General features: G+C 41.7%; 1 protein-coding gene across 2 annotated transcripts in view; it reads left to right on the top strand.

Moving 5' to 3' along the window:
* The window catches only part of LOC116979113 (rho GTPase-activating protein 6-like), a 212,741-nt gene that overhangs the window by 154,832 nt on the left and 40,566 nt on the right, over window positions 1–17,343 (top strand). For both annotated transcript variants that reach the window (XM_033030588.1, XM_033030589.1), the window contains exons 3-5: window positions 1,445–1,513; window positions 8,606–8,862; window positions 10,110–10,305. In XM_033030588.1, the coding sequence (XP_032886479.1) occupies window positions 1,445–1,513; window positions 8,606–8,862; window positions 10,110–10,305 (522 nt within the window). The remainder of the gene's footprint in view (window positions 1–1,444; window positions 1,514–8,605; window positions 8,863–10,109; window positions 10,306–17,343) is intronic.

The following is a 17,343-nucleotide window of genomic DNA, read 5'->3' as shown; positions in this document are numbered from 1 at the left end:
CCCGATGTTGGGGAAGTCCAGAACAAGGGGTCACAGTTTAAGGATAAGGGAGAAATCTTTTAGGACCGAGATGAGGAAAACATTTTTCACACAGAGAGTGGTGAATCTCTGGAATTCTCTGCCACAGAAGGTAGTTGAGGCCAGTTCATTGGCTATATTTAAGAGGGAGTTAGATGTGGCCCTTGTGGCTAAAGGGATCAGGGGGTATGGAGAGAAAACAGGTACAGGATACTGAGTTGGATGATCAGCCATGATCATATTGAATGACGGTGTAGGCTCGAAGGGCCGAATGGCCTACTCCTGCACCTATTTTCTATGTTTCTATGTTTCTAAAGGGCCTGTTTGGAAACTGGGTACCTAAAAACATATAAAGCTTGTCAACTTGTTAAAAATCATTTCAAGGTTTTCTTTTAAAATGTGTAACCAGTGTACCTTGTTTGAAATTCGAGGGAACAGTTGAAATAGGGAACTTTTCTTAGCAAGTTGTCTTGTTAAAGATTACTTTAATTGTAATCAGATTCTGTGCACTGACTGGGTGCTGTTCCAATAGAATTATCAGCAAGCCGGTCCCCTGTTAGGGTGGTGGATGGGCTTCTGCTTCTTCTTATCGAGTCCACACACAAGATTAGAAGTTGTTCAGCCAGAGCTGAACACACTTCTCGGCATCTGCACAATGGTGTCTGTCTTGCGCTTCTTGTGCTTCTTGTGCGTGGTGGTGGAAAGATTGGTTGAAACAGGGCCGCGACGTGAACGCTCTTTCCTTGGCCCCGTGGATGGGCTGATTCATCCAATGGAATTTTGGTTTTAGTTTGGTTTGGTTTAGTTTTATTATTATTGTACCGAGGTACATGTAAAGTGCTTCTGTTGCATGCTATCCAGTCAGCGGAAAAGACTAAACATGATTACAATCAAGCGGTGTACGGATATAGGATAAAGTGAATAACATTTAGTGCAAAGTGACATCCGATTAAAGATAGTTTGAAGGTCTTGAGGTAGGTGGCAGATCAGGACTGCTCTCTAGTTGGCGATAGGATGGTTCAGTTGCCTGATAACAACTGGGAAGAAACATCCTGGCCGAATCTTGATGATAACATGTTGAGGGATCAAATCAGCCTATTTCATCTTAAATATACATTTTTTTAAATCAATTAACATTGCTCAGCTTTCGTGCGTGTATTTGATGGAAAACCTATCTTTCTTACAATTTGGCTTTGGGGAAAATTCTATTTGAGCAGCTGTTTACAATAGATTGTTATGGGTATGAGGATATTCTCACACTAAATGCCAATAGAAAACTCTAAACATCTGGGTGAATAGTTCTGATCCCAGCTCCTTTGTTTCATGTGTCTAGATTTGTGGTTTAATTACTTATTTCCAGATTTGCACTGTTTAGATTGCCTCCATCTGCTCATCTGCAATTAATCACAAATTCTCATTTTTACAGGGGGGCCAAAAAGGAAGAAATCATTTCGGCGAAAGAAAGAACCTTTTACCAAAGATAAAAAAGATAAAGGTAATAAAGCCATATTATTTCCAGGCAAGTTTGCTTGGCTAATAAATCATCGAATTGAAGCTTTGTGTTTGGATGAACCCTCAACTTTGTGACTCAGAGTTGAAATCGCCACCGCTGAGACACAGGTCGTACCACATGTAACACCGCAGAGAGTGATGAAGCAGTCATAGAGCCATGCAGCGTGGAAACAGGCGCTTTAGCCGCCCTTGCCTACATTGACCAACATGTCCCACCTACATTAGTCCAACCTGGTGCCTGCGTTTGGCCCATATCCTCTAAACCCTATTCATGTACCTATTGTTTCTTAAACGTTGCAATAGTCCCTGCCTCACCTACGTCCTCTGGCAGCTCATTCCGTACACCCACCAGCCTTTGTGTGAAAAAGTTACCCCTCAGATTTCTATTAAATCATTCGCCTTCAACATAAAACCCATGTCCTCTTGTTCTCGATTTCCCTACTCTGGGCAAGAGACTCTGTGCTACTACGTGATCTATTCCTCTCATGATTTTGTACACCTCTCTAAGATCACCCCTCATCCTCCTGCGTTCCAAGGAATAGAGTTCTAGCGTTCTCAACCTCTCCCCATAGCTCAGATCCTCGAGCCCTGGCAACATCCTCGTAAGTCTTCTCTGTACCCTTTCCAACTTGTCAACATCTTTCCTATAACATGGTGCCCAGAACTAAACACAATACTCTAAATGCAGCCTCACAATGTCTTATATAACTGCAACATGACCTCCCATCTTCTACACTCCTTTAGAGTCAATCATTTCCAAAATCAGGAGCCCAGGCATAAAAACTTTTGAGGTGAAGCACTTTGCTAGCTAGAATTAGTTTATTTGCTTCACATCAAAAACCTCACACTTCAGCTCTTTAACGAACTGCCTTAAGGACCTGTCCCACTGTATGAGGTAATTCAAGAGTTCTCCCGAGTTCTTCCCTGATTCGAGCTCGTGTAATGTACGTATGTAGGATGTCACATAGCGACTCGTACGGAAATCCGGTAAACTCGTGAAAAACACTGTGAAAAATGTCCACAAGTAGAAAATACTTGTGATGAAAAAAATTGTTACTTTTTACTCGTATAATAATAATAATAATAAATTTTATTTATGGGCGCCTTTCAAGAGTCTCAAGGACACCTTACAAAAATTTAGCAGGTAGAGGAAAAACATGTAAGGGGAATGAAATAAATAGTAGAGACATGACTAGTACACAAATTAAAGACAGAATTCAATTCAAAACACAATATGAGGCAATTCATGCACAGATGAAAAGGGATGAGCCCCTATGTCTGCTACATACATTACACGAGCGCGAATCAAGGGAAAACTCGGGAGAACTCTTGAATTACCTCGTACAGTGGGACAGGCCCTTTACCCAGCCACAATGCATCTCAGTTCATTCTTTGATCTTGAACTAATCTTTAAACTGCATCTAGTCCATGCTACTTACACACTCAACTTCCCTGACACTTAATGGCTTCCTAACTATCGGCATGCCATAGGTCCTTGTTGGGTAAAATGGTTGTCTTTCATGTTGCCTTATGGCAAATTATAAGATTTTTGTCATTCATTGTAAATGATTTAGGTTTAGGTTTAGGTTTATTATTGTCACGTGTACTAAGGTACAATTAAAAGCCTTGTTTTTGCATGCTATCCAAACAGATCAAATATATCAAAAATAAATGCGGCTAAATCAAATTCACATACAATAGATAGAGCAAAGGGCAAGATACAGAGTGCCGAATATAGTTATCTGCATTGTATTATGGTCCATCAGTTCCAAACAGTGTATTGTATTGTATTTCATTGTATTGTGGCGCATTTGATAAGGTCCCACATAGGAGATTAGTGGGTAAAATTAGGGCACATGGTATTGGGGGTAGAGTGCTGACATGGATAAAAAATTGGTTGGCAGACAGGAAACAAAGAGTAGGGATTAACGGGTCTCTTTCAGAATGGCAGGCAGTTACTAGTGGGAAACACATTTTCCTATAGAGAGTTGTGAGTCTGTGGAATTCTCTGCCCTAGATAGTGGTGGAGGCTGGTTCGCTGGATAATTTCAAGAGAGAGCTAGATAGGGCTCTTAAAGAAAGTGGAGTCAGGGGATAGGGGGAAAAGACAGGAACGGGGTACTGATTGGGGATGATCAGCTATGATCACATTGAATGGCGGTGCTGGCTCGAAGGGCTGAATGTCCTACTCCTGCACCTATTGTCTATTGTCTAAAAATATGACTAAATCAAATTCAAGTACAATAGATAGAGCAAAGGGCAAGATACAGCGTGCAGAATATAGTTCTCTGCATTGTATAGTGGCACATCAGTTTCATGGACAAAGCCAAATGTCCACGTTGGGAGAAAGGTGATTGGACAATACCCTAGCTTATGGAGGGACCATTCAAAAGCCCGATAACAGAGGGGAAAAAGAGATTTTTGAGTCAGATGTGTGCATTCTCAAGCTTCTGTACCTTCTGCCGCACGCGAGTAGGGAGAAGAAGGATGGACATGTCAGATAATCCTTTCATTAAAATACTGCAATAACATACACCATTAAATTCCCATTCAATTGTAAATAGAATCGCAAATCATTAATTCAGAGGCATGCAGTTAGTTCAACTGTTCCATTCAAAGACCCAATAATCCATATCTTTTGTCATCTTTTGTCAGAGTTCTTCCTACTCCCCTCTTGTTCATATAACAAAAGAAGGGCACTTTCTTCTGCTGACTATCACCAGGACCTAAGGAAGAGAAGACTAAGATTGGATAAATGTTGAGTAATTTTCTAATCCACCTTAAGACACCTCTTAAATGGGAGTTGGTCCCCAACTCCAGATAATTGGGAAACACCATATGTGGAGAACTAGTTGCAAGAGGTCCAAAGGTGGAACCCATATTACAAGATGCATCTTTGAGGCTCTTTAAGAGATTTAATTTTCCCAAGCACGGCAACAGGGACACTGAGAGGACAGTTCTGGAGGATTAGGATAGAATTCACAAACAAATCTTAACTTTTTCTGTTGTTCTTTGACTCTTGAAAACTTTATGAAACATGGACTTCTATTTTTGACACTTATATAGTCCACTTTATTTTTTTTTTTAAGTTCTCTTCGCACTTTGTCTTCCATTAGTACATTGTGTACCCTCTTACATTCTGTTAGTTTGGTTGATGTTAAAAATATATCAGGGATTCATCATATCAAATTATTGCTTAATCATTGACACAATCTTACTGAAGAATATAATTGTCCATTGTCCTTTGCATAGGATCTGCCATTTTGGTCAATCCACTCTCTTAAATTTCCTCAGTCATCTGCCAGGTCTCCTCTGTTCATCCCCTTTCTGCTTGAGCGAGTAAGAATGAAGAACAGTTCATGATGAAAGAAACTAGATTTGGTAATATTACCCTGGCACACATACCTATAATTAAAGTGCTCATTATATAAGACACTTATTGGTGACAGTTACATGCCCAATGGATTCCATCACAGAGTAGGTTGGAGTGAGATAGACGTGGGGAGAAGTATCAGACCAGTGAACAGAAGGAGGACCATGCATGAGTCTGATAGAAGAGTCAGGCCTACAAGATGGTAGAGGGGTTGGTTAAGAGGTTGGAGCAAAAGTTGACAACCAGGTCTTAGAGGAGGTTGAAACAAGGAACTTCAGATGCTGGCTTACACAAAAGGACACAAAACATTGGGGTAGCTCAGAGGGTCAAGCAACATCTCTGGAGAACATGGATGGGTAATATTAGGAAATGTCAGTAGTAGGAGGTTGGGATAGTCAGAATGATAATCAGTGGGATTGGATCAGCAAATTGATGGTCAGGAGAATGGCAAAGGAAAGATGGTGGGGTCTTATGAGCGGTTTAGGATTCCAAGCTTGACAAGTACATTTCTTCAAAGGAATGTTACTTCGGGCATTTTCTTATTGCGGAATACCACAAGTAGGTCCACTTTGTCCATCTGAAGCAGACTCTCCTTGGCCGAACAAGTAATGTTGAAAAACGTGGAAATAGCATTACTCACGTGGACAACATTGCATATAATTGAAAATAATGGACTTTGTTTAATCTCCAGTCGATCCTTGAATAGGTTTAGTTTTTCATTGAAATTCAATCATGTTGCACAATTCAATACATTGAATGATGTCTTTCACAAAAGCATGGTTTTGAAGGATCTAGTCTTCAAGTTCTGCCTGTAATAATGCTTTAATTATGTTTCGACAAAGCAATTCTGCTGAAGTTTCCCTTTCCATTTTCAACTTTTTAACGTCATCTCCGTCTGCTAATTGAGTGGCAGTTGTGCTTTGTGGTGTTACATCATAGAGGAGATAAGTCTAAGTTTCAGCAAAGCTGATTTCACAAATTAGGCAAACAAGATTAGAACATCTTTTATTTTTTTGTCTCTGTGCACCACTAAACCTATAAATGCATTTACTGCACAAAGTATGTATTTCATGTAGAAATTTACTTGGAGCAGTTTTTTAAATCTCCCCTATTTGTAAAAATCTAAATATATAGTTTATCCTAATTTTTAATCGTTGGCATTTCCCTTTTGAAAATGTTTGTGTTTATCATGATGCGTTCTTCATTGTATCATCAGACATTCCATCAAAGAATGTATTGTCTGGCTGTTCATGCACAGCATCATGGCTAATGAACTAGTTATATATTAAATTCAATAAACAAATATATTGAATTCAATATGGAGGCAGACATTTCATTGCAAACTGGTCTTATGTAGCTATTATAAGTACTTGTGACTAGTATTAATGATTTTGAGTGCTGTAATGTAATATTTAACAGTTGGACAATAGTTTAGCCATTTTTCTGTGTTATTGCATGAGGTAAATCAAGGAATGTTGTCATTTTCCTAGATATGGATGTTATTTGAATGCTGATTCTTTCATCTTTGCTTCTGCCTCCCTTGCTTTAATCCTGGGCTGCCCTTCATTTTTGGTTCTCTGATTCCCGCTCCTTCTCCCTGTCTTTATGGCCATAGATGGTGTTGTATAAACTAGTGCAGCATCATGCAGTGTATTGGAGAAAGGGGTCTTCAAGAAGAGCAAGTTGCAGGGCTGCAAGGGAAAAAGGTCAAGCAGTGACTCCTCTTACCATTCACCTCCTCCACTGAAGTTTAGCTTCACCACACCCCCATGCAACAGCACTTCATCACTCTTCACTCACTGCATCTCCTACAGATTCCTACTACCTATTCACAGTCTGAAGACAGGTCTCGACTTCTTCTCTCCAGAGACACTGCCTGTCCCGCTGAGTTACTCCAGCAGTTTGTGGCTATCTTTGGTTGAAACCAGCAACTGCAGTTCCTTCCAACACCTTCTGTCAAGCTCATCATTCCCATGACTACATTTCCTCATTGCAAAATATGATCAATTGTAATATCCTTACCTCCCAGCTGCTCTATCATCTCCTACTTCATATCTAAAGTCCCATTAATCATTTGTACCTTGAAGGTGGTTACCAAAGGCCCAGGAAACCTACAACTTTAACTACTTTCCTTCTTAATTTTCTATTTGTTTTAACCAAATACATTTTCTTGGTAAGATAGACACAAAATGCTGGAGTAACTCAGTGGGTCAGGCTGCACCTCTGAAGAAAATGAATAGGTGGCATTTCAATTTGGAACCCTTCTTCACCTTCAGTCTGAAGATGGGTCCTGAACTGAAACATCACCTATCCATTTTCTCCAGGGTTGCTGCCTGACACATTGAGTTCCTCCAGCACTTTGTGCCTATCTATCATATATACCAGAACTTGCAGTTCCTTTTTATTACGTTTAATTTTTGTTGGTTTTTAAATTCAACTTTGTTTTGAATTAAATGTAGAAGAGGACATAAAACCTACCTTTTCACATTTTCCTATTTATGTCTTTTGTCTGTGCTTTTCACTTATCCAAATGGTCACCAAACAATAGCCTAATTTAGGAACCTTGGAGATGGTTTAAATACACTTCGATTGAGACTTTGTTTGATAGATCTACAGGTCAAGATTCTTGGTTCTTGGTCCTCCAAAATATTCCAAATGGAATTTAAACTGGAGGTGGCGGTGAAGCTGACAGGTTTGGGCAAGATGCCAGTGACATGCTTCATAGAAACATAGAAACATATAAAATAGGTGCAGGAGTAGGCTATTTGGCCCTTCGAACCTGCACCGCCATTCAATATGATCATGGCTGATTATCCAACTCAGTATCCTGTACCTGCCTTCTCTCCATACCCCCTGATCCCTTTAGCCACAAGGGCCACATCTAACTCCCTCTTAAATATAGCCAATGAACTGGCCTCAACTGCCTTCTGTGGCAGAGAGTTCCAGAGATTCACCACTCTCTGTGTGAAAAATGTTTTTCTCATCTCGGTCCTAAACGATTTCCCCTTTATCCTTAAACTGTGACCCCTTGTTCTGGACTTCCCCAACATCGGGAACAATCTTCCTGCATCTAGCCTGTCCAACCCCTTAAGAATTTTGTAAGTTTCTATAAGATCCCCCCTCAATCTTCTAAATTCTAGCGAGTACAAGCCGAGTCTATCCAGTCTTTCTTCGTATGAAAGTCCTGACATCCCAGGAATCATGAAAGTATTTGACAAGTTACAGTAATTAATACAAAAACAACCTGCTGGGTGAAAGCATTGAGTAAAGCATTTGCAGTCTCTTGTGTTCTCCGTAATTAATGCAAGCTTTGATTTGCATGTGTTATTGCAAGCCCGATTTTTAAAATAATTGATATAATTCTAATCAGAAAATTCGGACCTTTAATAAATAATTTTGTTGAAGTGTGCAATTAATACCCAATAGGATTTAGAAAATAGGCTTTAGAAAATAGGAGCAACAGGCTGATCACATCTGGGAGAATGGAAAAAACAATTTGTGTTAAATTGTAAGAATTTTTAAAATAGACAATATTAAACAAACAGCAGATCTGAAACCTTGCGGTGATCTTGTTGGAAACGCGCATGGATAAAGCCAACGAACCATCCATCATCATAATTCCATCTGGTTGAAAATGGAAATATGCCAATTTCAGTTCGTGCATTTGGACCACTAATCCTGTACTATTCCTTTTCTTTGCAGAATTGCATCCTCTGGGATTTGGGATTCCTCTGCCACAGGTCATCCTGAATGACTGTGCTCGAAAGAAGAAGCAAGATGCAGTGAAGGAAGGTCGGAGAGACTGTCTAGACCTGGAGACATCGGTCCTGAAATTTCGGGCCAAGAAGCAACACAAGCATCTGGATGATAGCAACGTATTTCTGCAGTCTGCCCTAGACATCATGGACGAGCCTCTCTCCCCAACTTTTCTGGATAGTGTTTCCAGAGGCCACAGACGGGTATGCGATATTTACAAGCCAAAAGCCAGTGTGGATGCAAAACTAAATATTAAAGTACCAATGAAATGGTGGATATCCAAAGAAATTGTATAAAATCCATATATAAAGCGTGGCAACTGGGCCTACTAATTGGTGACTTATTTAACGATACCATTAACTCAAAATTATCTGATAACTTTGTTTTATAATTGAATGTTGTGGAAATTTTCCATTATTCCTTTTCCATTTTATAAAACTTAGGAAAGAGGAATAGGAAATATTTACTAATGAATCATTTTCTTTTTTTAAGACTTTAAGTGTTTTCTTGCATAAGAATTTTTACCACACTCTTTGTTTGGTGTCCAGTATGCCCAGTGTACCACCACCGGCTAAAATAGTCAAGCGCATGCTATCCACCTTTCAATTACTGTACTTGTAAAAAATAGCAAGGGAAGGCTGCATAAATTATCATATGGAGATATCAACCATAAGAGCATTCATTCATTTTTCCTGGATCCTAATATCTACTGCACCTTCAAAATATTCACTGTCCCAATGCCCTACAGTGTACCTTTAGATTCACTTCTGTCCCCATTGTTAGTTGCTGCTACCACTGTCTAACTGCACACTGGTCTGAGAGACTCCATGGTACACAAGCCGGCTTGCCTCAAGCTCGGCATTCCAACGTGCTATGGCCAATGCACACATTCATTCTATCCCATTAACTATTCCTTGATGGCCTTGCAGCTCTCAATTCTGCTCCTCAGTCTCCTGACCATTTTCACCTATTCTGATTCACCAGAGGCATTTACCAGCTCCGCACACTAACCCTATCCTACACACATTAAGGACAATTTACAATTATACCAAGCCAATTAACCTACCAACCTGAGGAAAATGTATAAACTCCGTACAGACAAGCTCCCGTCTGTCAGGATCAAATCCCGGTCTCTGGCGCTGTAAGGCAGAAACTCCAGCACTGCGCCACCATGCCATCCTAGGTTGTTTGCAAAACAAAGCATTCACTGTACCTAGGTACATGTAACAATAAAGTATTATTAATTTGTTCATTCATTCAGTGATATAAAAATGATTTTCTAAAATCCTTGTTACTTCATCAATGGTACTTCCTCCAGATTTAGTTGTGAATTCCTTCCTTACCCACAGTGAGCTGTGCATATTTTAGAGGAATAAATCATCACATATCTGTTGTTTTGATTCATTGTGGAGGAACATAAAGGGAAATGTGATGAATTGCACAATTGCAGGGTGCCGTGTCCGTCGATTCTATCACAGACCTGGATGACAACCAGTCACGATTGCTGGAGGCCCTACAGCTCTCTTTGCCAGTGGAACTGGAAAGAAAAAGCTTAACAAAGACCAAAAAGAAGCTCAGTCTGAACCCCATCTACCGGCAGGTCCCCAGAATCGTGCAGCAATGCTGCCGGCACATCGAAAGCTACGGTAAGAAACCATGAACCTCAGCTCAATGAACAGAGTGCTGGAGGTCAGGCTGCATCTGCGGAGAGAATGGAGAGATGACAGATTTGGGTCAGGACCCTTATTCAGAGTGAAATAAGGGTATCGACTCGAAACATCACCTGTCCATTCTCTCTACATATGCTGCCGGACCCATTGAATTCCAGACTGATCACCAGACTGATTCCTGGGATGTCAGGACTTTCATATGAAGAAAGACTGGATAGACTCGGCTTGTACTCGCTAGAATTTAGACGATTGAGGGGGGATCATAGAAACTTACAAAATTCTTAAGGGGTTGGACAGGCTAGATGCAGGAAGATTGTTCCCGATGTTGGGGAAGTCCAGAACAAGGGGGTCACAGTTTAAGGATAAGGGGGAAATCTTTTAGTACCGAGATGAGATTAAAAAAAATTCACACAGAGAGTGGTGAATCTCTGGAATTCTCTGCCACAGAAGGTAGTTGAGGCCAGTTCATTGGCTATATTTAAGAGGGATTTAGATGTGGCCCTTGTGGATAAAGGGATCACGGGGTATGGAGAGAAGGCAGGTACAGGATACTGAGTTGGATGATCAGCCATGATCATATTGAATGGCGGTGCAGGCTCGAAGGGCCGAATGGCCTACTCCTGCACCTATTTTCTATGTTTCTATGTTTTCCTCCAGCACTTGTTTTTTTGCTCCAGCTACTAGCATTTGCAGTTCCTTGTGTCTCCATTAATCTTAGCAATCTGCTAAGGTGAATCACTAAATATTCAGGTTTGTGACATGTTCCATTTTTATTTTCTTTGCACTGCAAAACGTTTCTTTGGAGGAATCGGGTTCCAGGATTTAAAAAGCAGAGAAAATGTGGCCTTGCAAATAATTCAATAATATTTTTAAAGCATCTGAGTTGAAATCCGTCTTTTATTGAAAAATAGGTTAATGCTAGCTTTCCTGGCAACATCTGCCTATGGGCAAAATAACATTCTCCAAATCGAATCTTTTAAATCTCCATGTTCAAAAGTTCAAGAGTGTTTATTTGTCATAAGCACCAGATATGAACTGGAATAATTAAATTCTTATTCTCTGCAGCTTTACGGGCACTTTAGATGTGATATCAACAAAATTAAATATACAATAAGTTTTTTTTAGTTTTAGTTTTAGAGATAAAGGCCCACTCACTAACACTATCTTACACACACGAGGGACAATTTACAATTTTACCAAGCCATTTAGCCTATTAACCTGTGGCCACTATTCAGTCCTTTCCAATATACTAATACATCTCCCATGTGATATAATTTTGTTTAATTACATCTTATATGACACTTTATCTTTGGCCTTATGCCATAAACACTGGTTTGCCAGTATCTGTTCTGCTAACTTTAAAAAAAATCTCTGACAGATACAATTTTATTTTCCAAAATCCATATCGAACTGCATAATCATAATTGATGTATCTTGTGAAAAATTCTGCCCCACACGTCATAACCTCCTATCCCCAAAATAACCCATTTATTATTGGTTTGCATTTTTTGCCAATTGACCACTTAACCCACATTATTATATAACTCCAAAGCCATCTGCTCTAATTTTCTTTAATAATCTATTTCGAAATTCCACTGATTTTCCCTCACAACTTAACCTTGGGTAGGGAAAATCCTCGAATCCAAAATTCCACTGATTCTCCCTCATTTAACATGATCAAAACCTCCAATAGATTTGACGTATAATTTATCTTTCCTTAGTCCATTTTGACTCCACTTAACCCGATCATTATTTTCTAAATTCCTATTCCCATACCCTTAATAATGGATTCTAGGATTGTCCCTACTCATAAGGTTAAGCTGAATGGTTTATATTTCCCACTTTCTCTCTCCTTCCTTTCTTGAATAGTAGGTACATTTGCTGTTTTTTTAACCTGTGGAGCTGCACCAGGACAAATGGCCTATTTAGAGATGATCACCAATACAACCACTATCTCCTCTGTCACCCTATCTTCAGGTGCTGGGGATTGATTGGCTTTAATTTATCCAAAACCAGATTTTACAAAGGCTAATTTATTTTGACTCCTTATTCACTCGAGATCCATTGTTCTCCACTATTTACAATATTTATTTAATTTCTCTGCCATTTCCTAATTTTCCAAACATAATTTCTAAGACTGTTAAAGACCAATTTCTCCATTCTAAAGGGCCTGTTCCACTGTATGAGGTAATTCAAGAGTTCTCCCGAGTTTCCCCTGATTCGAACTCGGAGAATTATGGTAATAGCCGGTCGTAGGTACTCGGGGCTCTCGTGGACATTTTGCAACATGTTGAAAAAACTTCACGAGCTTACCGCGTTTCCCGAGTACCTGCAGTTAGCGTTATGAGCCGCTAAGAGACGTCCCGAGCTCCGTCGTACCCGCTACGTACATTCTACGTACTTACCACGAGTTTGATTTTTTTTAAACTCGGGAGAGCTCTTGGGTAAACTCGTATAGTGGGAGAGGCCTTTAAGACTGAACCCAAACTAGCTTTCACTAATCTTTTCCTTTATACATGTCTATGGTAATGTTTTAATATATATGTCCCTGGCCCATTTAACTGTATGCCTGCCCACATGAATCTTTGTCTCTTATCACGCTCTACTCTGTTATTGGAAGGGCACGCCTTTTAATATCTTGCCTGAAAGTTGTTGAGCGAATACTGTTCTGCACATTTTTCCGTTTACTATTTCCTTTATCGTGCAACTATTTTAAACCTCTTTTAAAAATACATGAGAACTCAGTTACCATAGTTTTTGGCAGATTTCCACGTCCTGAACACTCTCAGAGCCATGGGGTTTTTTTTCAGTCATCCCCTCTAACTACTTTTTGATTACGTTGGGCTCCGGCTTGCTGGATTTACAGTATCTGCTAGTCGAGAATAACCACCGCAGCTCCCCCATGCCCCCAAGGCTGGACACAGAGCCAATATTGCTGGCTTCATCCCAGAGTCCAGCTGTGCTACTTGACTGGTGATGACAGGGCTCCTGCTGTTGTTGTGAAGAGGCTCAGCCTCAGCCCCTGGAACACCTGACAACCTGTGACAGCTGCCAAAGCTGCAATCGGCACTTTGCTGTCTGGAACTGATTTGGCATTCATACACATTTAAGAAACTATTAAAATTGAAGTATATGTGGCAAAAATATAAAAGTTCATAACTTCTTAAACAAAACTAGGGGCGCTGCATTGAAGGTGCCTCTGCCTACAGCCTGTCCGTTTTTTCCTATCTTTTTTAAATTTTAGTTTGTCTAAATAGTTTTGTTTGGGGATTCTTTAGTTTTTCTATGTGGGGGAGGGGGGGAGGGTAAGGGGGAAACCACTTCCCAGTCACTTCCGGGCAAGGATGCGACTATTTCTCCGAGTCGCGTCCTCGCCCCCCACCTCGTGGCCTACCAACTGGATTGGCGCGGCCTTTCCTACCGGAGACCGGGTACCAGACCAGAGCTTTGGCAGCGGTGGTGCGGCGCTGGATTCACCGTGGAGCGGGCAATGCCTTCCTGGATCGCCGTTTGGAGCTCCGGAGCATTGGGCCGCTGCTCCAACATCGAGGAGCTGTGGTTCGTGGAGCTCCCAGCGCGGGCGACGCTGACCGACATCGGGGAGTCCCTGGGGCCCTTTGCCGAGGACCACCAGCGTGAATCTCCGCCCGGCGCGGCTCCGGACATCGGGAGCTGCGGACTCCTGTGGGAAGCGACCGATTTGGAGGTCCAATCCGCTGAGGTTGGCCTCCCGTTCCGACGTTGGAGTGCCAACATCCCGGCGAGCGGGCCTGAGCGGCGGGCTGCCCGTAGCGGTGACTGCGGAGGGCTCCAGAGGCCCCGACCACGGGTCAACATCAGAGGAAGATGACTGACTTTGGTGCCTTCCCTCACAGTGGGAAACTTTTGATTCTGCTGTGTGGGGATGTTTTATGTTGAACTAGAGTTGTTGGGTTCTTTATTTTATCGTATGTTGGGTTGGGTTCTTTATTTTATTGTTTGGCTGTATGGTGATCAAATAAATGTATCTTGTATCTTGTAAAAAAAAGTAAACTATGAACACTTTGAAATCAATTTCTAAATAATTTAAGTTAAACTAAAGCAAAATAATTTAGAAATAGTGGCACAGTGGTAGAGTTGCTGCCTTGCAGTGCCAGAGACCCGGGTTCAATCCTGATTGGAGTTTGTAGGTTCTCCCTGTGACTGCGTGGGATTTTTACGGGTATCCGGTTTCCTCCCATACTCCAAAGGACGTACAAGTTTGTAGGTTAATAGGCTTCGGTAAAAATGGTAAATTGTCCCTAATGTTGGTAGGACAGTGTTGGTGTGCGGGAATCGTTGGTCGGCCTGGACTCGGTGGGCCGAAGTGCCCTATGCCACGCAGTTTCTCTAAACTAAACAATAAACTAACTGAATATAACTCCTTCAAAAATTCCCAATGATACAAATTTTCATTGAAATCAATGCGGTCTTAAGTTCTGTGCCAGTTCAAGCATTGGTTGAGTTCTCTTCCAACAATTAAGGATAGGTTGTGGGTGATGCTTTGACTAGGGAGGGTTTCGAGCAGTAAAGCCATAGTGTGTAACTAGTGACTTTGGGAGCAAATTAGCTTCAATGGATGAAGCTGCCTCCTGTAATTATGGACATTGTTTAAAATAATCATATCTAGGGCCCTCATTTTATACAATATATATTTAATTGTATGGACTATTTTATTAATTTATTGTAACTTGGATGAAGGAACTGAAAGCACAGTGACTGAATTTGCATGTATCTCAAAGTTAGTGAAGGGCAAGTTGTGAGAAGGGCTTAAAAAAGCAAGAAAATAATCTGGATATGTTAAGAAGTTTCAAGAGAGAGTAAGATTTCAAGAGAGAGTCATATTTAGCTTTTCAAGAGAGAATTAGATTTAGCTCTTAGGGCTAAAGGAATCAAGGGATATGGGGAAAAAGCAGGAACAGGGTACTGATTTTAGATGATCAGCCATGATCATATTGAATGGCAGTGCTGGCTCGAAGGGCCGAATGGCTTACACTTAGTTTTCGATGTTTCTAAGAAGGTGGGCAAGATCTGACCAATGGAGAAACTGTCAGGTTGTCCACTTTAATAATAATAATAATAATAATAAATTTTATTTAATGGGCGCCTTTCATACATCTCAAGGACACCTTACATAGTAATCGGAATAAAAACATATAATCGGAATAAAACAAGTAATTAAAGACATCACAGTGACACAAATTAAAAACAGAATTCAATCCAAAAACAGAAAATCAAAAACACAGTGTGAAGAGAGAGCAGCGGCAGCCAAAGCGCGCCAGCGTCCACTCTCTCTTCACGGCAGCCATCTTGGACACAGACCTACGGAACTACAATTAGACAAAAAAATCATCCCCCCACAGTGGACACCACTGTGGAGGAAGGCACAATGTCCAGTCCCCACCCCATGTTCACCCCTAAGTCAGGCCTATTGAGGCCACCGCAATTGCCTCTACGGAGGCCCGATGTCCCTGGCCGTTCTCACCGGGTGGTCTTGCCCCGGCGTCGGGAGAGTCCTTTCGGCGGCTGGGCCACTTGGAACGGCCGCTTCTTGGTTGGAGCCCGCGGCTGCCGAAGCCGACAAGGCCGCGCCGGTTTGGAGCTCCCAGGCTCCAGATGAAAAAGTCGGCGCCCGCTCTCCGCACTGCCGCCTTGCCGCCTCTACACACGCCGTCTCTCCGCACGCCGCCTCTCCGCTCCGCAAACCCGCAGCCCGGAGATGTTGCTCACGGCGGTCCAGCTCGCCAGAGCTCCAGCGCGGCGACCCAGGCAAGGCATCGCCCGCTCCGCTCCGCTCCGCTCCAGCGCTCCAATGCTGTGCCGCCACCCAGGCCGAGGTGCTGGGTGGTTCCCGCCAAGAAACGGCGCTCCAAGCCCGCTGGTAGGCCACGAGGACGGGTCGACGGGCGGCCCAGAAAAAAGGCTGCCACACCGACCAGGTAGGGACCTATAAATAAAGTAACACCTACCCCCCACATTAAAAGACCATATCCCCTACAAACAAAAAAACAGGACTCACTAAAAACTAAAAAAAAAAAAACGAATTTAAGACGGACGGCTGCTGGCTAGCAGCCGTTCACCAAGATGGCTACTCCACTTTGGGCTACACTATTTCATAATTGGATCCAGCAGTATGACCTACTCATAGAAACATAGAAAATAGGTGCAGGAGTAGGCCATTCGGCCCTTCGAGCCTGCACCACCATTCAATATGATCATGGCTGATCATCCAAATCAATATCCTATACCTGCCTTCTCTCCATACCCCCTGATCCCTTTAGCCACAAGGGCCACATCTAACTCCCTCTTAAATATAGCCAATTAACTGGCCTCAACTACCTTCTGTGGCAGAGAATTCCATAGATTCACCATTCTCTGTGTAAAAAATGATTTTCTCATCTCGGTCCTAAAAGATCTCCCTCTTATCCTTAAACTGTGACCCCTTGTTCTGGACTTCCCCAACATCGGGAATAATCTTCCTGCATCTAGCCTGTCCAACCCCTTAAGAATTTTGTAAGTTTCTATAAGATCCCCCCTCAATCTTCTAAATTCTATCGTGTACAAGCCGAGTCTATCCAGTCTTTCTTCATATGAAAGTCCTGCCATCCCAGGAATCAGTCTGGTGAACCTTCTCTGTACTCCCTCTATGGCAAGAATGTCTTTCCTCAGATTAGGAGACCAAAGCTGTACGCAATACTCCAGGTGTGGTCTCACCAAGACCCTGTACAACTGCAGTAGAACCTCCCTGCTCTTATACTCCTGAACATAAGGTATCTGGACATTGACTGAAGCTCCGAGTCCAAGTCCAAGTGAGTTTATTGTCACTCCGAGTACCATTGAAGCAGAGCCACACCCATAGAAAATGTGTTTGTCTTTGTTATTTTTACCCTTACTCCTAGACTTTGAAAATATTTATTTTAATTTTCCTTTTGATGCTTTATATTTATCGTGTTTTTCATTTTTTATTATCAGCACTCTGAGCCAAATTTTGTTTCA

Source organism: Amblyraja radiata, chromosome 12 (genome assembly GCF_010909765.2).
Source record: "Amblyraja radiata isolate CabotCenter1 chromosome 12, sAmbRad1.1.pri, whole genome shotgun sequence".
In the NCBI taxonomy this organism is placed as follows: domain Eukaryota; kingdom Metazoa; phylum Chordata; class Chondrichthyes; order Rajiformes; family Rajidae; genus Amblyraja; species Amblyraja radiata.
This window is presented reverse-complemented; position numbering and strand designations above follow the sequence as displayed.